Source organism: Chaetodon auriga, chromosome 5 (genome assembly GCF_051107435.1).
Source record: "Chaetodon auriga isolate fChaAug3 chromosome 5, fChaAug3.hap1, whole genome shotgun sequence".
Taxonomy (NCBI): domain Eukaryota; kingdom Metazoa; phylum Chordata; class Actinopteri; order Chaetodontiformes; family Chaetodontidae; genus Chaetodon; species Chaetodon auriga.
The window spans coordinates 28635912-28660096 of record NC_135078.1 but is presented as its reverse complement, the minus strand read 5'-3'; the positions used below and the strand labels follow the sequence as shown (position 1 = coordinate 28660096).

The following is a 24185-nucleotide window of genomic DNA, read 5'->3' as shown; positions in this document are numbered from 1 at the left end:
TCGAGGACGGCCTTTCTGTGTGGAGTTTGCATGTTCTCCTCGTGTTCACCTGGGGTATCCTCCGTAAAATATACCCCCACTAAAAACATGCAAGAAGATCACCACCTGACCAATGGTGACGCCGAAGATGGGTCCCCGGGCGCCGGTCTGGCTGCCCACCGCTCCTGGTCTGCCGCGGAGGAGGGACGACCAGGATGGGTCAAAGGCGGAAGTCAAATTTCACCTTGTGTGCTGTGCTCGCATGTGTGTGACAAATAAAGGGGAATGTTTCCCCCCCGATTCTTCTTCTTCTTCTTCTTCTTTACTCAGCTGGAAATCTTGGGACTTTTACCTGTAACAGAGTATTTTTCCAGCGTGGTACTGCTGCTTGAGTAACAGGTAGAAGTACTTCTAGGCTGAAGGCATCAGTTGGAATAAGTCTGCTGAGCTAAACTGGAATAAAAAACCTCTTTGAGATTCATCCTTGTTCTCTGCAGCTCAAAAAAACAACAACAACAAAAAGACTCTGGATTCACAATGACCAAGTTTGCACAGCAGATCCTTCACTGCTGTCATCTGGGATCTTCTCTTCAACACCTTCAGAGGGTTTTAAGTGAAGAGGGATCTGATGTTCAGAAGGGAGTGAATGAAAACCTCCTCATGTTCAGCCTCAGGTGCTCTCCACTGCTCTCTTTCACGATCTGACCCAGGCGTGTTAACAGCTCTGGAAGTTCAAGGTTCTTCTGCCACAGAAACCTGTAGTGACACCATCTGATCATGTCCTTTAATGGAGGGCGTTCCATGTATGTTTCCATCCGTCCTGGACTCTCCTCTCTGGGTGTTGATATCAGCACCAGTGAATGATCAAATGATCGATCATTAAAGCGCTGAAGGAAGCAGCAGAGCCTCAGTTTGTGTTCCTCAAGTCTTCAGGCTGCAGAACCAGCAGGAACACATGAGGTCCAGGATCAAAGACTGATTGTAGAAGACGTCTTCTCAGTATGTGTGGACGGTTGCTGTTCCTCGCATGGTTTGTGTGTGTCTAAAGCTCATAATATGAAAAGATTTGACTCACTTACAGATTTTCAGTGCATTCACAAACAACTCACACAAAAACAAAGATTTAATCCTGCAGAGGTGACAGCTTCAGGTCTTGTTCACAGCAGCAGTGACAAAGATGGAGGTGCAGAGTCTGTCTGTTAGTCAGAGGTGGAAAACGTCCAGTTGTAATCTGGATTTTATGGCTGTCGTTCAGCTTGAATTTCAGACTCTGCTGAAAACAGTCTCATCTGTACACGACTAATAAAAGGCGCCTGTACTTTTCTCAGTGTCAGTAAACTTCAGCATCTGGCCTGATTTTTGTAGAATTCACGTAAATGTGAGATCAGTTTAGTCAAACAGTCCATGTCCATCATCGCTCACCTGAGGCGGCTGATGTTGTTTTCTCATGTCGTCGTTCTTCCATCGTTGATTTTTGCTCCTTTGTTAAAAACACTCAGTGATTCTGGTCCAGCTGATCTCAAGTCCTGAACAGTCAGCAAACACCTGAAGACCAACAGCGATCAGTTTTCACTCATCAGTCTGAGTCTGTCTTACAGTTTCACACACGTGTTTGTCTCTGTTTGTTTGTCTGAATTCATATTCCAGGTGTGTCTTGCAGGTGAGATCCTCTTAGCTGCTAAGCACGTTGTTGAATGAGGTCTCACTCGCCGGGACAAGCTGTCTCTATAGTCCCTCCCTTCCCTCACAGTGTCACATAAAGTCAGACAAAGCCCACGTGAACGCTGGCAGTGGATGTACGGGTCAGGACAGGACTTCGACCCCAGCTGTGAAGCTTACTGTTAGGATGCTGACTTCTGATATCTGCTCTAGGCTCATCTATTATTTTCAGGCAATTTCTCCCATATAACCATTTTTATGGTCTCTTTCCTGACGAAGAACACCAACACTGATATCAGATCGGGTGTCTGAAGCTTCACTAGCTGCAAAGAAGTATGTGGAGACACTCTTAAAGTTGAACATAAAGACTTCTAGTGGTTCAGCGTGAAATATCCCTCTGTGGATGCTGCTGAAGTATTGCGATGAATGAATGATTAGTGGAGCCGTCCCTGCTGAGGAGAAGACAGGATGTGCTTCAAAACAACAAAGGCAGCAGGAAAGGGAGTTTGTTGTCGAAGCTAAAGGCATCAATAGTTCATTTCAATGTCTAGAATCATCAAACAGAAACAGAAGTCTGTCAACTGTAATAAGACCAGAAAAATGCAAATTTTAGTATAGTTAGTGAGGTAAACATGTGGGAGGAGACAGAGGACACCAGGCAGACTGAACCTGTGACACACCTTCATGGATCATAGACTGTTTATTACTGACCCAGCTGCTCCTGACATGGAGGAGCTGCCTGTGACAGAGTCCACTCTGCTTCGTGCTCCTCTCTGGAGGAGCTTTCTCCACATGTCCCCCCCCCCCCCGGAGGAAACAGCTGACCGGAAACGCGACCACTTTCACCGGAAAGGAGGAGCAGCTTTTATTGTCGCTGAGCTGCTGTAATGGCGGTGCCTCGTCGCTCCTCGCAGCAGCAACAACAGCAACATACATTACAGTCTCCGCCGAGAAACAGCTCTCTTTCCGGCGCTCCTCCGGCCTCTCCGCCGATGGCTCTGCTGACCTCGGCCGCCGGACCCCCGGAGAATGAGAGGGAATGCAGCGGAGGGATCGACATGGCCCTGGCCTCCCCGGACCTACCCGCCCCGGTCCTAGCAAGCAGTGCGAGCTTCACGACGACAACCTCTGGCGGCGGCAGCAGCAGCGTCTCAAGCCCCGGATCCGGAGCTACCAGTCCCACCGACGGCAGCAGCGGCATCGGCGGGGCGTTCAGGGAGTTGTTCGAGGCCTGTCGTAACGGAGATGTATCCCGAGTGAAGAGACTTGTCGATTCGGTGAATGTAAACGCGAAGGACATGGCTGGTCGAAAATCAACTCCCCTTCACTTCGCTGCGGGTAACGATGAGCTAAGCTAACGATTCAGCAGCTGTGTGCCCCTAACGTTAGCGAGCACCGTTACAGCTAGCTAGCTAATGTTGTTGTGTTTTGGTCGACGGGTTTACTGCTAACCTGGTTTCTGTTATTAGCTTTCCGACAGCCTCAATGTAACTACAGTTCACCACGTCTGAAGTAAAATCTTAGCCGTGCTAACAAGCTAACGCGACGCTCTCCAGTTCAATCTGACTGTCAAACGGACACACCGTCAACATTTGTCGGACTTACAGAGCTAAGCTAAGATAAAACGGCCTCCGGTTCAGCTAAGCTAGGCTAGCAGTCAGAAGATAATCGTTATTTCATGTGCAGTATTAGCCAGAGCTGCAACATAAAGCAGGTTTATTTTTGTTTGTTTATTTATCGTCAACATAAGTTCTCCTAAACAAAATAAATGCAGTAACTCTGCTGTCAGGTAATCACGGTTTACAGGTGTCTGCTGTCCCAATGGATCAATAAGGATTATATCTCATAACTCGTTAGTCTCATACGTGGATGTTTGTTTTTGTAGTGATATTCACCCGAATCCTACAGTTATAAGTGTTCTGGGGCAATTTTACATGGTACAGTCAGGCTAGTCACAGTCTATGTGCACCACTCACAATAAACCACTGAGGAAAAGCTGAATTTAAATGCAGTTTGATCTCCTTTCAGGTTTTGGCAGAAAAGATGTGGTGGAGCACCTCCTGCAGACTGGAGCCAACGTCCACGCCAGGGATGATGGAGGACTTATCCCTCTGCATAATGCGTGCTCTTTCGGCCACGCAGAAGTTGTCAGCCTCCTCTTGTGTCAGGGCGCAGACCCCAACGCCAGAGATAACTGGAACTACACCCCGCTACACGAGGCCGCCATCAAGGGAAAGATCGACGTTTGCATCGGTAAGGATTACTTGTGTTTGAGCACAGGCTGACCTGTTTCAGCCTCGTGTCATCAGTTGTCTTTTACGTGACGTTCTTGAAAAGCTTGACGACTCATTCAGAGGTCTGACGAAGGTTTTTAAAGTATGTGAGAGGAGGTCTAAAGGTTTGTCTTATTGCACGGTCAGGTTTGGTCTTGTCTTCCAACTGCTTTGCTGTGTAAAGCAGCTGAGTGACACAACAGGGCAGCGTGAATGATTTAAGGGCAAAAATAAAGTCTTTTCTTTATCTGCACGTCTCTCTCTCAGTGTTACTTCAACATGGAGCTGATCCAAACATCCGCAACACTGATGGCAAATCTGCTTTGGATCTCGCTGACCCTTCAGCCAAGGCTGTGCTCACTGGTCAGTCCCGCTTATCGCCCACCTTTACATTTTATACACATAACCTGCACTTTGACAGCAAATGACGTCCAAACACATGGTTGATAAATCTTTGGTTCGCAGGTGATCATCGTTACATGTAACTCGTAGTCAAAACGCAGTGGACAGACAGACCTCAGGCACACACGAGAAGGCACACGCCATTCTGTCCTGATATCAACACACTGTAATTACATGGAAGCAGGTGTTCTCTAATGACGTCATAGGCTCAGCGTGATCACCTGGTTACCTGATGCTTCGTCTGCACCTTTCTAAAGCATCGTGTTAGCAGTAGCTTACAGACCACAGCGTCCTCCGTCATGTTGTCACGTTCACTGAAAGCGTGCTTAGCTCTAACCTGAGTCTTCATTTTCCTCCAGGTGAATACAAGAAGGATGAACTTCTGGAAGCAGCAAGGTGAGTGTCAGTGTGACCGGGCAGTGCACTGGTTTCCTGTTGGCCAGAGTCGAACAGCTGCGTAGCTGCTTCAGCTTTACGTTGGACTTCACCCTAAGAGAAGAATTTCATTTGTGGCTGTAACACATTAAATGTAGGAGAAAGAAATGCACCTGCGATAAACACTGAGCATTGTTGCCATCTTCAAAGCCCCAAAAGTGCTCAGTTTCATCCAGTATTGCATGATTTTGATCCCTGGAAGCAAAGACGTTTAGATGTGGACGTTTGTGACTTTGATGCTGAGTGACACCCGTCTTTTGACCCGTGTGATCACAGGAGTGGAAATGAAGAAAAGCTGATGGCGCTGCTGACTCCGCTAAATGTCAACTGCCACGCCAGCGACGGCCGCAAGGTAAATGAGCCAGCAGAACCACACCAGATCACACCAGACGGGTGTCTGTCAGCACTCAGCATGCTGTGCATCGTCAGAAAATCACTGTACTGTATTTACTTTGTTTGTTTTTTCTTAAAAAGAACAAGTCAGACAGTTTGTGAGTGAAGGAATAGACGCTACAGTCTGACGACGGCTGGAAGCATAACGAGGGTTTAGTCATTGGATTTGTGGGAGGGTGTTAATGAGGACCACCTCACCTGTGCAGCAGACACACAAACACACCGCAGAGTTTTTCCTTTTCTAACTCCACACGTTTGGCTCTCATCAGGCCACCCTTCACCTCCATTTGCTTCTATCGTAACGTCTCCTCTTTCACCGTTAGTCAGGTTCAGCCTTTAATTTCTCTCCACCTTAAAAACACGTTTGGATTCAGTCAGTTTGGTTACATGATCCTGTTTTCATTTTCTGGAACTAAAGCAGACAAATTATTCCTTCATTTACAGTTTAGTTTATTTGTAAATCATTTTTCCACAAGGGATCTTTTTCCTGTAGTCACGTTTCAAAGCCAGATGTTCGAGCGAAGCTGTTTGTGATCTCGACATCTGTGTAAGTTTATTTCTCTGTAATTTAGCGTCTCGACTGAACTCGGTCCACATATTGAAACTAGCTTACAATGCGAGCAGAGTTTAGGTCATGACACTGTATTTTCGACGTTCTTCTTGTGTTCTTTCCTTCTCTTCTTTGTGGGTCTAGAAAGAAAATGGCACAAAAACACAATAACAGCACTTATGCTCTAACGTCAGCCTTTAGCATTGCTAATGAAGGTGTAGGATTGTTTTTGCATTTCATTCCCACGCCACTCTGTGTGTGTGTGTGTGTGTGTGTGTGTGTGTGTGTGGTGACTAACTCACAAACAGCACACTCTGTGCCATACGAGCGTTGTCACTAACAGTGTGTAAGCACTGACTTGAATTCATCCTCAACCACATTTTTCCCGCAGCAGTTGACGTCTTCCTCCTCCTCTGCCTCCTTCACAGTGTATTTAGAGTTTGCATGATCTCAGTCAGTGTGTCAGTGTAGAGTTACTCTGGGATTTAACCAGCGGGCGCATTAACCTGGCCTGTCACAGAGCGAGCCGAGGAGAAGCCGCTCGCTCGCCCGCCCGCCCTGCGGCCGTTCGCCCTCTCTGGCTTTGGTGTCACATTAAACCTCAGAGCGTGTTTGACGCATCAAACGCTGATTTATGACTTGAGTTTGTGTTTCGTTGATTTAAGAAGGGAGAAAAGAATTGCTGTGAAAGATACTGTCATTTTGTAATTTTTGTTTCGTTTTGTTTTCCGTGTGACTCTGGCAACATTTGTCGATCAGTCAACATCCCAAAAAATGCTGGTAAGTTGACCTTGATAACGGCCACTTGATTGATGCACTGTTGTGATCTTTTTTTTGTTTCTCCTCTTTAATCCATTGTTTTTATTTGACCAATGAGCTGGCTGTCACTTGTTAATTGCACATCATGGACCTGGGTGTTCGGGTCACTCATGTATCCCACCCTGACGCTCCTCTGTGTGTGTGTGTGTGTGCGTGCGTGCGTGCGTGCGTGCGTGCGTGCGTGCGTGCGTGCGTGCGTGCGTGTGTGTTGGGTTGGTGGTGACGACTCATCCTTTCGGAGAGGAGCTCAAAATGTCCACTGCCTGCTTTCTTCGGCGTCTGTCCTCTCCTCGCACACTCACCCACACTCCTCCACCTTCAGTCACTTGCTCTTCCGTCAGTGTCTGATTTGGCTTTGGTTTGATCCATTGATTGATTTTCGATGATCACTCATGCATGCCCGAAGGCCCGCCCCTCTGCATTTTGTCAAGCGAATCCTGAATTTGTGTCTGTGCGGTTTGTGTCTTCTTCACGTTCCCTGTTGGATCAGTTGGTTTGCAGTAACATCCCTCACCTGTCGGTCGCTCTCGTGCTGTGCTGCCCTCCATGCTGCTGACGTCTGACTGCTCGTGTCATCCCACGCTGAATGATGCCTCCATCTGATTTATCACTGTGCCTTGAGATCTAACCGTTGGCTTTCTAGGTTTTATACTAATATCACTGCATGCAAAGTGAAATGAATGAAGTCCCTCCTTGTGATTTGAAGCTGGACCTGAGCTGCACTTTGATCGGAGAACAAACGCCGCTGAGGTTGATTTGCAGCTTTGCTCACACTAACATTTCTTTTTCTTGGCTGACATGAAGCCTTTTGATTTGATCCTCGATAGCTTGCAGAGACGCCGTCTCACACTGCTTATTGTAGCTTCTTTGCATCCTGTTACGGTTGGGTTTGATAGCACATTATCAAATCTGAGTCCTGTATTGAACTCACTTAGTCTGTTTTCTGCAGGTTGTTTTTAACCAAACTCAAGATTAACACTCACAGAGGGAAAATTGTACAATATTATCTCGTTAAACGACCACCTGAATCCCTTCAATAAAACAGGACTTAACGACCAGCTATCATCACCCAACCATAACCCCCCCCGCTATTTTGACTTTGATTGACAGTTGCACTAGCAATTCTTTCTTGTCATCTAACCTCCTAAAACTTCATTTGAACCTGCTGAGACGTAGGAAGAATATCTTATTGTTCTCACATTGAGGTAGATGAGTAATGAGGTTGAAGTCGCTTCTTGTCACTCGCTCAGGTCAGACACATCGACAGCCAATGAAATTTGTCACAGGACTTGCACACAAGCTCTATTGACCTTGCATCATCATATCCGCCCTCCATCTGCAAACTCACAGAGCAAAGCCTGCCGTTAGCACATTGCTTCTGGCCCTAATCAGCCGCTTGCTCTCGTGGCCGTCGGAGGCAGCGCTCAGTAAAGCGGCCGGCGGTCCGCGTGCTAACGAGCTCTCCTCCCTTACAGTCGACGCCCCTCCACCTGGCCGCCGGCTACAACCGGGTCCGCATCGTTCAGCTCCTCCTGCAGCACGGAGCTGATGTTCACGCCAAGGACAAAGGGTGAGACGCTTTCTCAGAGAAACGTCCTCGTCGTTCAGTCGTGATGAGCCTCTAACCTGTTTGTCTCGTCCCTGCAGCGGCCTGGTCCCCCTTCACAACGCCTGCTCCTACGGTCACTTTGAGGTCACCGAGCTTCTGCTTAAAGTAAGACACACAAAAGTTCTTATTATTATTAGCGTCCAGGAAGTAAAGTGAGGAGGATGATTGGCCGTCATGTCCGACCTGATGTCTGCCTCTCTGTGCAGCACGGAGCCTGCGTGAATGCCATGGACCTGTGGCAGTTCACTCCTCTGCACGAGGCGGCGTCCAAGAACCGGGTGGAGGTGTGCTCCCTGCTGCTGAGCCACGGCGCCGACCCCACCCTGCTGAACTGTCACAGCAAGAGCGCCGTGGACATGGCGCCCACCCCGGAGCTCAAAGAGAGGCTCACCTGTGAGTTCTCAGGACACACTCAGACAGGAAGCCTGACATCGCTCAGACTGAACCCGTCAACACTTTTCCCTTCACTTCTCTGTCCTCTCCACGCAGACGAGTTCAAAGGTCACTCACTGCTGCAGGCGGCCCGGGAGGCGGACATGGCCAAAGTGAAGAAGACGCTGGCTCTAGAGATCATCAGCTTCAAGCATCCTCAGACCAACGAGACGGCCCTGGTCAGAACCACACCCCCACTGCTGCTAGTGCTACTGATACTACAACTACTGCCAAGATTACTGCTGTTACTGCTAATAATACTGCTGCTGCTGCTATCAGTGCTCCTGCAAGAGCTCCTTTTCTTTTCTCGATGGCAAAAAGAAGTTGAATTAAAAGTGATTTTTTCCCGTAACACTCTGCACGATTAATGACGATGTCGTCGGGTATTTGTGTGTAACTGACTGTAAGTTTTTTTTACTCTGAGCTCTTGTCTGGACTGAGATTCCAGCACACTAATCTGACTCTGACGTGTGTTTTAGCACTGTGCTGTGGCTTCCCCCCACCCCAAGAGGAAGCAGGTGACCGAGCTGCTGCTGCGTAAAGGTGCCAACATCAACGAGAAGAACAAAGAGTAAGTCCTCAGCGTTTAGTTTTTACATGAGACACTGATTTAAAACCTGAAGGAGTCAGACCACCACCAACAAAGAAAAAACTGTTCAACCATTCAAACACCTTTAAAACACAAAGAGAGAAGGTCAGCGCGACGTTAGCCTTGAAGGAGACGTGTCGGGTGGTGCAGCTCCGCCCTGCGTCGTGACCTCCTGTCTCTTGTGTCTTTCAGCTTCATGACTCCTCTGCATGTTGCTGCTGAGCGAGCTCACAACGATATCCTGGAGGTGCTGCAGAAGCACGGAGCAAAGGTGTGTTGTGTTTTCACGTTTCCTCTCTGCTGTGTCAGCTGTGACCTGCGAGGCGTGTGCTAACGTGGCCTCCTCCGCAGGTGAACGCCGTGGACACGCTCGGTCAGACGGCTCTTCACAGGGCGGCGCTGGCCGGTCACATCCAGACCTGCAAGCTGCTGCTGAGCTACGGGGCCGACCCGTCCATCGTGTCTCTGCAGGGCTTCACCGCCGCTCAGATGGGCAACGAGGCCGTGCAACAGATTCTCAACGGTAACCAAACTAAGCCTCTGACTCTTTAACGTCGCTGGAGTTTGTTTACTGTGTCTCGAATGAATGAAGGCGATGAACAAACAGGCCTGTGTGACAGCGATCGGTTTGCTTTGTATTCAGCTTATTTTTTTTATTTATTTATTTATTTTTCAGAAAATGTTCCCACACGTAATTCTGACGTGGACTACAGGTTTCTGGAGGCGGCCAAAGCAGGTGATCTGGACACCGTGCAGGTAAGCTCACCTGCAGTGACCACGGTTGGGTTTGTTTGGTTGTTTATGTCCAGATGACTCCGCTGACCTCTGGCAGGGCTGCGTCGCTGTATGAAAGCGGTCGCTGTTGTCATACCACTGCGTTCAGTTGCTCATAATGATTTTGTCTCTGCGTTGCAGCAACTGTGCACCCCCCAGAACGTGAACTGCCGGGACTTGGAGGGCCGTCACTCCACTCCTCTCCACTTCGCAGCCGGTTACAACCGCGTGGCTGTCGTTGAATACCTGCTGCACCACGGAGCTGATGTCCACGCCAAAGACAAGGGGTCAGTTCTTTAACTCTCCATCTGCAGGTCACAGGAGAGGTGTGATGGATGAATCCAAGGCGTGCTGTGACGATGCATTCCTGCGTTTTTAGATTATTTCTTCGGTTTAATCTGCAGCTGACACACACGCATCACGCCATGTTTCCGGTGTGAAGGGTCTCTTGTGTTTTTGCTCCTCCAGCGGGTTGGTTCCCCTCCACAACGCGTGCTCCTACGGTCACTACGAAGTGGCCGAGCTGCTGGTCAGACACGGAGCGTCGGTCAACGTGGCCGACCTGTGGAAATTCACCCCGCTTCACGAGGCCGCCGCCAAAGGCAAATATGAGATCTGCAAGCTGCTGCTCAAAGTGAGGATCCATTGTTGTCGTAAATATTGTCTTAGCGTAGGTTTTTATGAGGATGATCATGAGGGAAACGGGTCGCTTTGACCTGCGAGGTCGCACGGTGTCACCAAACATTTCAAACTCTTGTTCAGCACGGAGCCGATCCATCCAAGAAGAACCGAGACGGCAACATGCCGCTGGACATGGTCAAAGATGGAGACACGGACATCCAGGACCTGCTGAGGGGTGACGCCGCCCTGCTGGACGCCGCCAAGAAGGGCTGCCTGGCCCGAGTCCAGAAGCTCTGCTCCCCAGAGAACATCAACTGCAGAGACACGCAGGGACGCAACTCCACGCCGCTCCACCTGGCAGGTAACCAATCAGCTGCTCCGAGCGCACGCAGGAACACACACAGCTGATGTTTGTTCCTTCTGTCTGTTCTTCACATGTTTTATGAATTTGTCTGTTTGTTCTTGTATTTGTTGTTTTGTTTTGGTTAAATAAAGGTTAGAACGTGTTTTGAGGACAGAATTGGATGTTTAAAAATGGCTCCTGTTCCTTCTCCTCAGCTGGTTACAACAACCTCGAGGTGGCGGAGTATCTGCTGGAGCACGGAGCCGATGTCAACGCCCAGGACAAAGGCGGCCTCATCCCTCTTCATAATGCTGCTTCCTACGGGGTCAGTGTCCACAGCGTGAGCGGTCACATGACCAAACACGGATCCTGTGGGCCGTCATTCACACGTCTGAAAGCTTAAAGCTTCAGGAAAGGCGGCGTTTCGATCTAACGTCCCGTCTGTTGCCTCTCTTCCTCGCAGCATGTGGACATCGCAGCCCTTCTGATCAAGTACAACACGTGTGTGAACGCTACAGACAAATGGGCTTTCACGCCCCTCCACGAGGCCGCCCAGAAGGGTCGCACGCAGCTCTGTGCGCTGCTGCTGGCCCACGGAGCCGACCCCACCATGAAGAACCAGGAGGGCCAGACCGCCCTGGACCTGGCCACGGTAACACTGGCCGCTCAGGCGTCCGTGTGTACATGTCGTCTCTCTGCAGGGAAACGAGCGCCGTCTTAAACTGGTCGCTCTTAATCTTAATTCTTCTTCTAACTGTTTTTTCTTTTCCGTCCCTGCAGGCTGATGATATCCGGGCGCTGCTGATGGACGCCATGCCGCCGGACGCCCTGCCCAGCTGCTTTAAGCCTCAGGCCACGGTGGTCAGCGCCTCGGTCATCTCCCCCGCCTCCACGCCTTCCTGTCTGTCGGCCGCCAGCAGCATCGACAACCTGGCCGGGCCGCTGACCGAGCTGGCCACCGCCGCCGCCGCCGCCGGCTCCTCCGGAGTGGCAGACGGAGCCTCAGGCACCGACCGCAAGGAGGGAGAGAGTGAGTTTGTTGCACTTGTCATGTCGAACGCGACAATGTTCTTATGAGGACCCTGTTTGACGTGCTGAGTTCTTGTCGGCCTGTTCCTCACAGTGGCGATGCTGGACATGAATATAAGTCAGTTCCTGAAGAGTCTGGGCCTGGAGCACCTGAGGGACATCTTTGAGAGGGAGCAGGTCGGCTACCTCAAACACCTCATGACACTTTAAATGCAGTGGGTTTCGAGTGACAGTCCAGCGTGCAGGAGCTGCTCTGTCTCCACGTGTTGGTATCAGATCAGGTCTAAACTTGCTGTGTTGTTCCCTTTTCAAAGATCACACTGGATGTGCTGGCTGACATGGGTCACGAGGAGCTGAAGGAGATTGGAATTAATGCCTACGGCCACCGACACAAGCTCATCAAAGGCGTAGAGAGGCTGCTGGGCGGCCAGCAAGGTAAAGAGGCGTCTGTAGGACTGGAGGCTGGTGTCTGTAGATACCGCGGGGAGCCGCCAACGTCAGACACACTCAAACACAACACATACAGCAGCAGCTTAGAAAGGTTTTTATACCCCAGAAACGACGTCAGGAAACCAGGTTGCACTGTGTTCCTGTGATGGCCAGAGAGTAACCGTGCTGTTTTTCAGGTGCCAACCCGTACCTGACATTCCACTGTGCCAACCAGGGCACCATCCTGATAGACCTCGCCCCAGACGACAAGGAGTACCAGTCTGTGGAGGAGGAGGTGAGTCCAGCTCCCTGTCTGTCTGTGGGTAGACGCATCCCGTCTCTGGTCGTCCAGAATCCATCGAACCTCAGTCACACTTTGAACTCTGCTGTGGTTTTCACAGCAGCTGATTCCAGCAGAGCACGTCATGATGTTTGATCCATAAACCAGAAGATGATTCGATGATGAACCAGCTGATGGTTCGTTTGCCTGATTGTGACGTCGTGGTGTTTCTGTTGTGTGTCTTCAGATGCAGAGCACCATCAGAGAGCACCGCGACGGAGGCAACGCCGGTGGAGTGTTCAGCAGATACAACATCATCAAGGTGTGAGGCAGAGTCTCTGCTCTGCTGCTTCTCAGTGTTGAGTCGGAACGATGAGGCCTGCTGATGTGAGGCGTTGGTGTAACACAGACGTGATGTGTGTCCCGCAGATTCAGAAGGTGGTGAATAAGAAGCTGAGGGAACGTTACACTCACCGGCAGAAGGAGATCGCCGATGAGAACCACAACCATCACAACGAGCGGATGCTGTTTCACGGTAACGCCGCCCACCATCACACCGTCCCCGTTCCTCAAACGGCGCCGCATGTTCTGTGTTTGACATCCTGTCGCCTCCTTCAGGGTCCCCGTTCATCAACGCCATCATCCACAAAGGCTTCGACGAGCGCCACGCCTACATCGGAGGGATGTTTGGAGCAGGGATCTACTTTGCGGAGAACTCCTCAAAGAGCAATCAGTACGTCTACGGCATCGGTGGAGGCACCGGCTGCCCGACGCACAAAGACCGATCCTGTTACCTGTGCCACAGGTAACCGAGGGTGAAGCTTGACTGTCGGGGTCAAACTGAACCGCGACACTTAAAGATGATTTGGTCTTAAACTGCTTTGCATCCATTAAAATAAAGGCTTGACGTGCAGCGGACAGACCGCTGTGTGTGACGCTTCTCCTCTGGCCTCTCAGGCAGATGCTGTTCTGTCGGGTCACCCTGGGGAAGTCCTTCCTGCAGTTCAGCGCCATGAAGATGGCCCACGCCCCCCCGGGACACCACTCCGTGATCGGGCGGCCCAGCGTTAACGGCCTGGCCTACGCTGAGTACGTCATCTACAGAGGAGAGCAGGTAAACAAAGACGGCGGCGTGAAAAGCGTCTTTCCCTGAATCCGTTAAAGCTGCTGCGCCTCATTGGCTGACGTTCTGCTCTTCCCTCAGGCCTACCCAGAGTACCTCATCACCTACCAGATCCTTAAACCGGAGAGCGCGGCGCAGTCTGCTGCGGGAGCGGAGCAGAAGTCGTAGTCACTTCACGTCACACACACAAAGACTCGATGCTCGTTGTTTTCTTCTTTGTGTTGCAAACGCCCGAACACCTTTAATTTACCGAACACGTTTCCAGTCTCCTGTCCAGTAGAGCTCATGGTGACCAGTGCTTCATCAGCAGATGTGCTGTATAATCCTCTCCTACTCGTGGTGATGACACACTTTGTTTTGCATGGGCTGCATGTTAACACGGAAGCATGAAAGGCCCAATAGCGTGCCTGGGTTAGTTCTCTCCCCCGCCCCTCCTCACCAATCAGGAGGATGCTCGTAGAGACTTTGACGTATCAGCATTAACAGTTTGCCACTCTGTCTCCTCACACCTTGTGACTGTGCAGAATCACCGACCTCTCCACACACACACACACACACACACACACACACACACACACACACACACTCTGTGTCACTGTCGAAGCCTGACACCTGTGGACTACTACTGCCCCGCCGCACCTGGACGCCCCCTGTACAGACTGGCCTCTGGTAACTGTGATTTTGAAGCTAACCCGTAACACTACCGACAGACGTCAGTGCATCGTTGCTTTGCTGTAATGTCGACTTTCTGAACTTTCGCCCCGAGAACACTACAAACTCTGAGCTGAGATGTTTCGTACTGGTTTCATGGAGGACAGGACGTGTGGGATTGAGGAAGGCCTCTGTGTCAGATCACGAGAGGAGAGAGCGTCAGAGGACACAGGTGTGCTGAAGGTGTGGGTGTTGTACATTAAAAGCATTATGTAAATGACTTCTTTCAGACAGTAGAGTCAGTAAATGTTCAGAGTGTTGAAATGTGCTTGTGACGCCTTACAAGTCAACACCTGACAGCCAGTGAACTCATCACAGCAGCGTTTGTCGCCGTGGTCGTACTCACAGACATCCCACGCGTAAGGATTTGCACTTTTACATAGAAACCTATTTAAGTTATTTTGAATTTAAATTGCAGACTTGCGGGAAAAAATATTTGTACAGGTTGTGTAAATGGTTGTGTATAACTGTTGCTGTTTGACAGAATCTTTGAGTTCGACTGTAAATGACATGAATTTTCCTTTCATGCCTTCTTTATTCTCCCAACTTTTTTTTTTTTAAATAAATGTCCCATTAACAGCTGCTGGTCGTTCACTGTTTGCTTTGAGAGGACGTGGAGCTTTTTTTAGTTTCTGTCTTCATCATCCGCAAGATCTCAGAGGAAACGACAGCACGAGCTTCGGCTGCGTCCTGTGCGACGACACAACCAGGTGGGACTGATCTAAGGCTGCAGTGCTGCCGGCTGAGGGGTGCTGATGCAGGTCAGAGGTCGTCTCTTTGATGTTGATCCAGGTATAAAATCCTCAAGGAAGACCGACTGACCGGTTCCCCCGTCCTGTCCACAGCGAGTATTGAGTGTTTTAGTACTTCAAAGAGACAGTATAGAACCATCTGGACATGAAGTCCACTGAGTTCAGTCCTCAGTGGTATTTTTACTGACGTGCACCCAAACTTTTACACACTCAGCCTCAAATTCAGATTTAGGTTTTTTTGTGGTTTTTGTAAACTGTCTAGAAACAACCTCATTTAGAAAAACCTCAATAACTCTGGACACACCAACACTGTCTGGTCTTCCATTGTGAAATCTTTATTCACAAACAAATTTTTGTTAATGTCTCCCTAATTTTTCGTCAAATCCTTCAGCCTATCGAATATAAAAAACATGCAATAAACTTTTGATTATTCATGAAAACATTTGTTTTACCTGATTTCGCTGTTTGGTGTTTTAGATTAGATTTTTTTTTATCTGTTTCATCTACAATTGTTTATTAAGAGCTGATACTTTACCTGTATATTATCTTTTGTTAATTAATTAGAAAATCTCCCCTTCCCGAAAAGACTACAACAACAATGTCGCACACTTTATACGTCATCGCGCTCAGCTGACCGCGGCTGCTGGAGCGGAAATGTGTTTGATCGTGTTTTAGTCTTGTTTAAGTGATTTCTGTTGATGGTCTGTGTTTCATGTGTTCACATCCAGTGTGTTAGACATGTGAGGGTGAGTTTGAGACCTCAGGATTCATTTCTCATCGTGTTTTTTAGCCTTTTTGTTTTAAATTGACGCATGAAGTTGCGATGCGTGGCCGCAGACATGAAGTGGGAAAGTTTTTCTGTCTTTGCGTTTCTGCTCAACATGATGGAAACTTCAGCAGCTTCGTATGCCATCACAGCTGATGTGAGCAGACCAGTAGGAGATCTGAAACACTTCTGGAGGAGCACTGGTTTCTGGTGGGTCCAGTATGAAAAGTGTTTATTCGTCATTGTTCCAGCGAAATGGTGACAAGTTTAGATTTTAATGGAACTGAGAAATACATGTGAGTTTATTTTCAAGCCGAATTTACCAGAAGACCTCTGTGACTAAAACAGGATATGAAAAAATGTTTCCCCAACTGAACATCTCTATCAAAGCCAAGACATTTAAAAAATGTCTGTTTTTTTCGTTGAGATTGGTGTAGTCTCACACGTCTCAGTCCGAAGTCTTACTGGGACACCGTGTTGTTTAAAGTCCACAAACAGGCTGCTGCATTAATCTCTAAATGCACACAGCTGACTCTTTTCTCTTTGTGTTCAGCCCCCCGCTGCCTCACACCCAGGCCCACCAGTTTGACCTGAGCGTCGACCAGCAGCTAAACCTGGCCTACGTGGGCTCAGTCCCCCATGGAGGGATCCAGCAGGTCCGGATTCACTGGATGCTGGAGCTGGTCACTGCACAGTAAGTCAGATAGAGATACACAGAAAGATTCATCCAGTTTGAAGACCTCATACATTCGACTGTCGGCTGGTTTCTCTGATCTTCTTGTAGAGATGTTGGAGGACGACCTCAGTACAACTTCACTAAACTGGACCAGCTGATAGAACTCCTGTGGATTAATGGACTCAGACCAGGTGTGCTCGCTGATGTCTGACTCTGGTGATGGTGTTGTGAGTATATGAAGAGTGATTAACTGCTGCTCTTCTGGTTTTCAGGTTTTGAGCTGATGGGCAGCGTCTCGAACTACTTCACTGACTTTGAGGACAAGTCACAAGTGATGGAGTGGAGAAATCTGGTTTATCTCATAGCCAAGAGGTACATCGGTGAGTGAGCAGGAAACCACACAGCAGCTGCCTGAACAGTCGTTTAAAGTGCTTCCTGTCGGGTTAACGTCCTCACAGAAACACTCATTGATCCGCACTGTGTCTGCTGTGATTGGGTCGTCTTTGATTGACAGACAGGTTCGGCCTGGGAAGTGTTTCTCAGTGGAACTTTGAAACGTGGAACGAGCCCAACAACCATGACTTTGACAACGTCAGCGTGTCGATTCAAGGTACAGAAACATCCCGCCTGATGTTTTTAAGTCATCAGTCGATCTTTGAGGCGAAATAGTCGCCAGATGTTTGTTCCCATCAGTTTTCTGTGTTTATATTGTTACTGCTGGTTGTCGTTTAAAATAAGAGAAATGCTGATTTGAAACCTGCGTTCAGCTGAAACTGGTCTAAAAACCAGACGTCGTGATGTCTGTGATGATGAAACTTTCATTCAGGGTTTCTGAACTACTACGACGCCTGTTCGGAGGGTCTGCGCGCTGCCAGCGGCCTCCTGAGGTTCGGGGGTCCGGGTGACTCCTGTCACTCCCCCCCACACTCACCTTACTGCTGGGCCATGCTGCAGCACTGCTTCAACGGCACCAACTTCTTCACCGGAGAGACGGGCGTCAGGATCGACTACATCGCCCTGCACAAGAAGGTGAGCTGTTCTGGAGCTGATGCAGCTGCCAGAGCGCCGACAACAAAGCAAAATCACTAAATCTACAGTTTCGTCACAACCGTGGCATGAAAATGTTCAAATATCTGTATCTAATTACTAGTATTGATCTTTAAAAGTCTATTGAAGCAGAACTAACAGTCATGAAAAGTTTCACAGAAAGACTGAAAATATTTGGTTTGTCTTCTTCGTTCTTCGTCGACATCTTCACTTTCAGGAGGTGAAGTCGCTGAAGTCCCGTCAAAACAATCGGCTGAGATAAACAACTTTGTTTTTCCATATTTATTCTCCGTCCCTCAGGGAGGAGGCGGCTCCTGGCCGATCCTCCAGCAGGAGATCCAGACGGTGGCGGAGATCCAGCAGCGTTTCCCGTCGTTCCGCAGCCTCCCCGTGTACAACGACGAGGCGGATCCGCTGGTGGGCTGGTCCAGGCCTCAGGAGTGGAGGGCCGACGTGACCTACGCCGCCATGGTGGTGAAGGTGAGCGGAAGCTGTGCTCGACTTCTGGCCATGTTTGTTGATGAACTGATTGATTATTGAATGGATCTGGAGTCGCTGATGATGTTTTCTGAAGGAGTGACTGAAGTTTTTTATTGGCTGAAGCTTCTCGCTCATTATAGATGACGCTGACTTCCTCGACCTGTTCATCTTATCCCAGTTAGTTCCCCCAGTTAACCCAGTGGCTCCCAGTCTTTTCCTTAAAGGACGCCTTTTCTGTCACTGACTGAACTGATGACAATCTCATAACCAAGAGGGCTCTTGACCCCCCCAGTGAAGCTTTGGAGACCTCTAGTGGGGTCAGGAACCCCACGTTGGGAACCAGTGCCTTGCACAGTATTCTGTGTATATACAGTTTGTCTTTGCTGTGCTTTGGCCTTAGAGTGCTGTGATGTAACATGTTAGCATGTTAGCTTAGCACCAGTTTTATACATCTCCACCAACCAGTCCTCTGTCCTCCAACAGGTGATAAACCAGCACCAGGACCTGCTGCTGGCAGACCCCAACAGCACCATCAACTACACCCTGCTGAGCAACGACAACGCCTTCCTCAGCTACCACCCACACCCCTTCACCCAGCGCACGCTGACCGCCCGCTTCCAGGTCAACAACACCCGGCCGCCGCACGTGCAGCTGATCAGGAAGCCCGTCCTCACCGTCATGGGCCTGCTGGCTCTGCTAGGTGACTCAGGGACCCTCCAGGGTTCACGTGGGCCTCAGTGGAACTGTGTCAGGGATTTAAGTCATGTTTCTTAAAGTGGCCTCATGTAGAAGCAAAGCTTCCAGGATGCTGCTGTCCCATCTGTCCCAGTCCAGTTTTAAAGCTCCTCTCGTCCTGTGTGTGATTGTCCTTCAGGAGAGACCCAGGTCCTGGCTCGGGTTTCAAACTCAGCAGGAACCAACAACAGCACGGTGGGAGTACTCGCCAGCAGCCACGAGCCTGTTGTACGGGGCGGTGCAGACGGCTGGCAGGCGGCAGTGCTGGTCTACAACAGCGACGACAACAGCACCTCCACCAGCGCCGACGACGCCTCCGTCTCACTGACGGGACTGGCTGCACGAACGGGTACTCTGAACTAGATCCAGTTCCAGCAGGTCTTTGTCTCTGAGTGTCTGCGTCATGTCAGTCTGTGACCTGCCTGCTCGCTGTCCAGGTCTCGTGTACGTCTCGTACTACATGGACAACAACGTGACAAACCCGTACGAGCTGTGGCAGAGCATGGGCAGCCCCGCCTTCCCCACCGCCCAGCAGTTCAGACGACTCCGGAGTGTGCAGGTAGACCGCATTCCTGAGAGACCTGTACCACACGATGAGGTTTTCACTGGAAACATGGTGGATGGGTGGATTGTTCAGTGCAGCTGTAATCCCTGTGTTGGTCTCTATTGATTTGCTTTGGGCTCTTCTGTCTCTTTAAACGCTCTGAGCCTCTGATGGTCTGTCCTTGTGTCAGGACCCTCGTGTCGATGGACCCTGGGAGGTTCCTGCAGGGGACACTCTGACTCTGAAGGTCAAGCTGTCGCTGCCTTCGGTCCTCCTTGTCCATGTTTGCGCTCGGCCCAAAGCCGAACCGGACCAGGTCAGTCCCTGGTTCCCCTGGTTTGCATGAACCTCACAGTCCTTGAAGCTCCTCAGAGGTTTTATTGATCCTCCACAGTCAGTCATCAGTTGACTTGTGCTGTCTGTGTTCTGTATTTGACTGTTGATCAGGTCAATGGATTACGCTTCATCGGGATCACCAAAGGCCAAGTCCTGATTGTCTGGTCAGACCACTGCGTTGGTTCCAAGTAGGTGCACGTGATTATTTTTTTATTCCTGCATCTGTTTCTTAAAGTGGATGTAAACGCGGGTACAGATCTGCTTGTTTAAGAGCGTCTCTTATGTGGAACTGCTTGAATCGAGTGCAGCAGCACAGCAGATTTAACGGTGAACATGTGATACGACCACGACGGCAGTGTCACAGAGATCGTCTCGTCAGGAGCAGCAAAGCCTTCATTCATGGATTTCTTTGTATTTGCAGATGCATTAAGACATATGAGGTGGAATTCTCCTCCGACCACCAGCAGTTCAGCAGAGTTAACACTCAGGACACCATCTTTACTTCCTATGTTTACTCACCAGGTAAGAACCTTTAAGGACCGTTCAGTGATGGCAGTGAGCAGCAGAACTGAATTATGTCTCAGTAATAACACCATGAACCGTGTTGTGTTCTGCAGTGGACCAGCAGGTCGGAGGGCTGTACAGAGTCCGAGCTGTGGACTACTGGGGACGACCCGGGTCCTACTCAGTGCCGGAGAGATACTCAGAGGAGCAGTAGACCTGGTAGTGTTTCACACGGTGTAAATACATTTGATAGAGATCAATGTGCTGCTTACTCATAGAACTGAAGAATATGGCTGAAAACAGTGGATTAATAACCGTCAGCCCGTTCAAGAAAAGTCAAATCCATCTTATCCGTTAGTGATCAGCTGATCACTGTTACACCAACTGTAATCTAACGGATCCATTAACAGTCCTCTGTAATCTGTTAATGTTTTTCATACTCAGCGTGTCTCAGATCGTTCTCTGACTGAGTTTTAAGAGTAAAGTTTCTCACACACTCAGCAGGTTTCTTTAGAAAATTTATTGTCACCAACACAGAATGATTCCTCAGTGCAGATGTTTCCCATCAGTGTGACAACAGTGTACAGATGTTCTCTCCACGTTTCACTGGATTCAGTTTGGACAAACATTTTCATCGTGGCAGTGTTAATTACATTTTTTACATTCGGGCGTTGAATTGGTTTCATCTGATGATTCTCTCCGTTGACGCTGGGACAAATCAATAACAGGATTATTGACGGGTCTTCTTTTTGGGTGAGATGATCGTCTGGTTTGATGACGCTGATGTGACGATTCGACAGACTTCAGCTGAGGAGCAGCTTAACAAGCTCCTGTTATAGAGGAGGAAGAGGAGCAAGTGTCAGATAAGATCCAGAGATAAACACGAGACCTCAGAGTGAGTTTTTAATGAGTTCTACCACTGATGAGTTCATACCAGACTGCAGCACGGGCTGGAACTCTCCGGCCATGCAGATCTCCTCCTGCTTTTGGCGGACGATTCTCTGGATGGCGGGGGGGAGGCCTCGGGGGTTGCGTGAGAAGACCAGGGCGTAGCCGTCCTCGCAGCTTCCGTCGTCCTTCAGGGTGCGGCAGGCGTAGGTGATGGCGTAGTTGTCGTAGTCGGTGTCGATGACCCAGTAGTTGTCACCTGGAAGAGAAGAGAGGAAGACGTTAACCTCAGCTGTTTGAGAGAGACCCCGAGACGTGTGGACAGGTGAGGAGGCTTACCGCCGCTGGACAGGTAGCTGGCCAGTCCCTGGTAGTTCATGAACATCTTGCCGGGGGTGACGGGGTCGGGCACCGAGTACTGAGCCGCCATGTCGGCACACACGACCCAGAACCTGGAGGTCAGGTAGAGAAAAAACATCAGTAAACAGGACTGAAACCTTCAGCGATTCAAAGATTTCACATTCAGATGACTGACAAACACCCACCCAAAGAGAGTGACTCTGCCCCTGGAGGAGGCGACCATGGAACCGTCATCTCCAACAGTGTATTCAGCTGAGATGTTGTCCTGCAGGAACAAACCCTCAGGATCCTTCTTCTGCAGAGCGTACCACTTCCCTGCATACTGCCGGCAGAACCACAGAGAGGAGCGTCAGAGGTGTGTGTGTGTGTGTGTGTGTGTGTGATTGTAGTTCAGTTACAATTACAATTAGTCATTTAGCAGACACTTTTATCCAAAGCGACGTGCATATGAATTCACACACTGATGCCCCCCCGACAGCATCGGGGGCAGTTTTGGGGTTCAGTATCTTGCCTAAGGATACTTCAGCATGTGGGCTGCCAAGGCGTGATCGAACCTCCTGAGCCACAGCCACCCCCTAGTATTCATCACACAGCACTGTATTACACTGTATGCTGATGATGTTCTACTCTACTTGGAGGATGTTCGTTTTAACTCAATGACAATCCATGTTCCTACTTAATAATAATAATAATAATAATTATAGGCAAGCCATGAAATCATCATCAGTGCTGAAGTCAAAGTGTCTGTAACCACTGGAGTCAGAATCAGACTGGGTATGCCAACCTGCTCACCTGTTGGAGCTCACCAGGTGTCCTGAACCTCGTAGTGTTGCTGTCAGTGCTATCAGGCTTATTAAAGCAACACTAACTTTGAATAATATAACACTCGACTGAGTTGAATACTTAAAGCTAATTTTAGTTGTTCTGAATTGGGCTCTCCTGATTCTTCTGTAAGAGACACGTGTCTTTACTCACCCTTGTGGGGTCGAAGTCCTCTTTGACGGTGAAGCTGTCCACCACGCAGGAGGCCAGGCTGTGCTCCACGCAGGCCAGGACCAGCAGCACCAGGGCCAACATTTGGAAGTCCATTCTAGAGAAAACAAGTGGAGCTGCTTTAGAGCTGAATCCTGCTGATTCTCCTGGAATAAAGGGTTCAGCTCTCAGCACAGACGACTAAAGAAGAAGAGCTCTTCATTCAGCTGGACCCCCCAAACACAACAGCTCCTTACCTGGAGTGTAGAATGAGTCTGCAGGAAGGTTTCAGAGTCGCCGCAGTGTCTGAGCTGTGCTGGAAGCTTCCGGCGAGCCTTTTATACCCGACGCACAGACGGGCTCACTGATTATTTTCACTTCTTGAGCCTAAATGCAGAGTTTAAATCTACCGCTAATCCAGTTACCAAAATCCCCGGCTGTAAGCTGATGAACCCTCGCATTCAGCAGTGTGTGGGCTTTATGTAATTGTTTGCAGGTTCTATAATGAGGCACATAACAACAGATGCTCAAAAAGAGGCAGCCTGAGCCTCGAGTCACACGGCACTGAGTATTTCAGGCACTGAGGTTTCATGAAGACCTACAACAGAGTGTAGATCTGAAGACCTGCTGATACCTGCTGAGGCCATCATGTGACGGAGGGTGGCATGAAAGATGGGTTTATTTTATTTTGGGGTTTGTTTTCTCTACATAGAGAACATGAATCCAGATCCATCTTCAGATAAAATGTCTTCTGTCGCTGAGAACAAACTGTACTGTTATACTCAGTTTTTATACTCCACTGCGTTCACAACCAGCCTCCATAACCAGGAAACGGACCCAGTTTGATTAGTTCTTGGATTTGTTTTCTTTGGCTCTGTTCAGGAGGAGAGAGACTGGTTTTCTTCTTCATCACTGCAGAGAAAACAAAGATCCACAAAGTTTGAGGATAAAAGCTGTGAAAAGGAAGCACGAATGAGGCACATCTGACATTCTGAAATGGCGTGGAGCGCGTGATGAAGTCATGTTATGTCAGCAGAGGCTCAGCTGTTCCCGGCTGCTGGTTAAGTAACGTTCTGTCATCTAAATGCTGCCAGAGCTTCCACCTGTAATCCAGGACGAAACGTGTCATATAAGAAACAGCTGAGGTGTTACAGGAAGTCCTGCAGCATCATGTGTTCTGTGGTGCACTTCATAACTCAACATGCTGTAAACAGACTAATCTCAGTCATCTGCTGCCTCCTCTCAGCAGCCCGAGGAGGTATTTCTGTTAACTTCAGTCAGCGAAAGCTAAGTAAAGACCAGCAGATGCCACTTAAGTCCGGCTGTATTTTTAGTCGGCCTCGACATTGTTGTCGTAATAATAACGCGTGCTGAGGGTATTAGGTAAGCGCTGCCATCAGCCTGACCTGTGACACGTCAACAGAGTTAACTCTGCATCTCTCATCTGAAGACAAAAGCTTTGTGTAAATGATCCTGTTGTAGACACTCAGTTAACTGCAGGTGAGTTCATGTTGAACTCAGCAGCCCCGTGAGGACGCCCCCTGCTGGACGTGAGCAGGTCGTACACATTTTAAAGACCCTGTGTGTCTCTTCTGTAAACTGATCAGCATTGGAAATCCTTCATATCGACAAGTTTGGACCTTATTTATAACTAAACCATGAGACAATCAGCTGA

At 49.2% G+C, this 24185-nt stretch overlaps 3 protein-coding genes across 4 annotated transcripts; 2 read left to right on the top strand and 1 right to left on the bottom strand.

The window, feature by feature from the left end:
• Positions 1-2502: 2502 nt before the first annotated feature.
• On the top strand, positions 2503-15032 carry LOC143320766 (poly [ADP-ribose] polymerase tankyrase-1). Of its 2 annotated transcripts, XM_076730669.1 has the most exons (28): positions 2503-2976; positions 3667-3891; positions 4179-4274; positions 4673-4709; positions 5025-5100; positions 6451-6471; positions 7986-8080; positions 8158-8224; positions 8326-8512; positions 8609-8730; positions 9031-9122; positions 9333-9411; positions 9492-9663; positions 9817-9896; positions 10056-10201; positions 10383-10548; positions 10677-10896; positions 11094-11203; positions 11342-11530; positions 11659-11908; positions 12002-12084; positions 12222-12342; positions 12534-12631; positions 12864-12938; positions 13046-13151; positions 13235-13421; positions 13574-13730; positions 13821-15032. In XM_076730669.1, exons 1-28 carry the CDS (start codon positions 2526-2528, stop codon positions 13905-13907), a joined length of 3795 nt encoding a protein of 1264 aa, XP_076586784.1. In that variant the 5' UTR covers positions 2503-2525; the 3' UTR covers positions 13908-15032. The 2 variants fall into 2 exon arrangements, with proteins under 2 accessions (XP_076586784.1, XP_076586785.1); XM_076730670.1 differs by lacking the exon at positions 6451-6471.
• Positions 15033-15814: 782 nt separating this feature from the next.
• idua (alpha-L-iduronidase) lies at positions 15815-21001 on the top strand. Its single transcript, XM_076731199.1, has 14 exons — positions 15815-16178; positions 16522-16662; positions 16753-16835; positions 16917-17024; positions 17159-17254; positions 17471-17673; positions 17992-18171; positions 18655-18871; positions 19046-19255; positions 19344-19465; positions 19641-19766; positions 19898-19974; positions 20208-20308; positions 20404-21001. Exons 1-14 carry the CDS (start codon positions 16015-16017, stop codon positions 20502-20504), a joined length of 1929 nt encoding a protein of 642 aa, XP_076587314.1. The 5' UTR covers positions 15815-16014; the 3' UTR covers positions 20505-21001.
• Positions 21002-22869, bottom strand: LOC143321073 (purpurin-like). Its single transcript, XM_076731201.1, has 6 exons — positions 22768-22869; positions 22514-22628; positions 21724-21860; positions 21518-21630; positions 21225-21437; positions 21002-21120 (listed from the first exon to the last, which is right to left on the bottom strand). Exons 2-6 carry the CDS (start codon positions 22625-22627, stop codon positions 21110-21112), a joined length of 588 nt encoding a protein of 195 aa, XP_076587316.1. The 5' UTR covers position 22628; positions 22768-22869; the 3' UTR covers positions 21002-21109.
• Positions 22870-24185: the final 1316 nt, after the last annotated feature.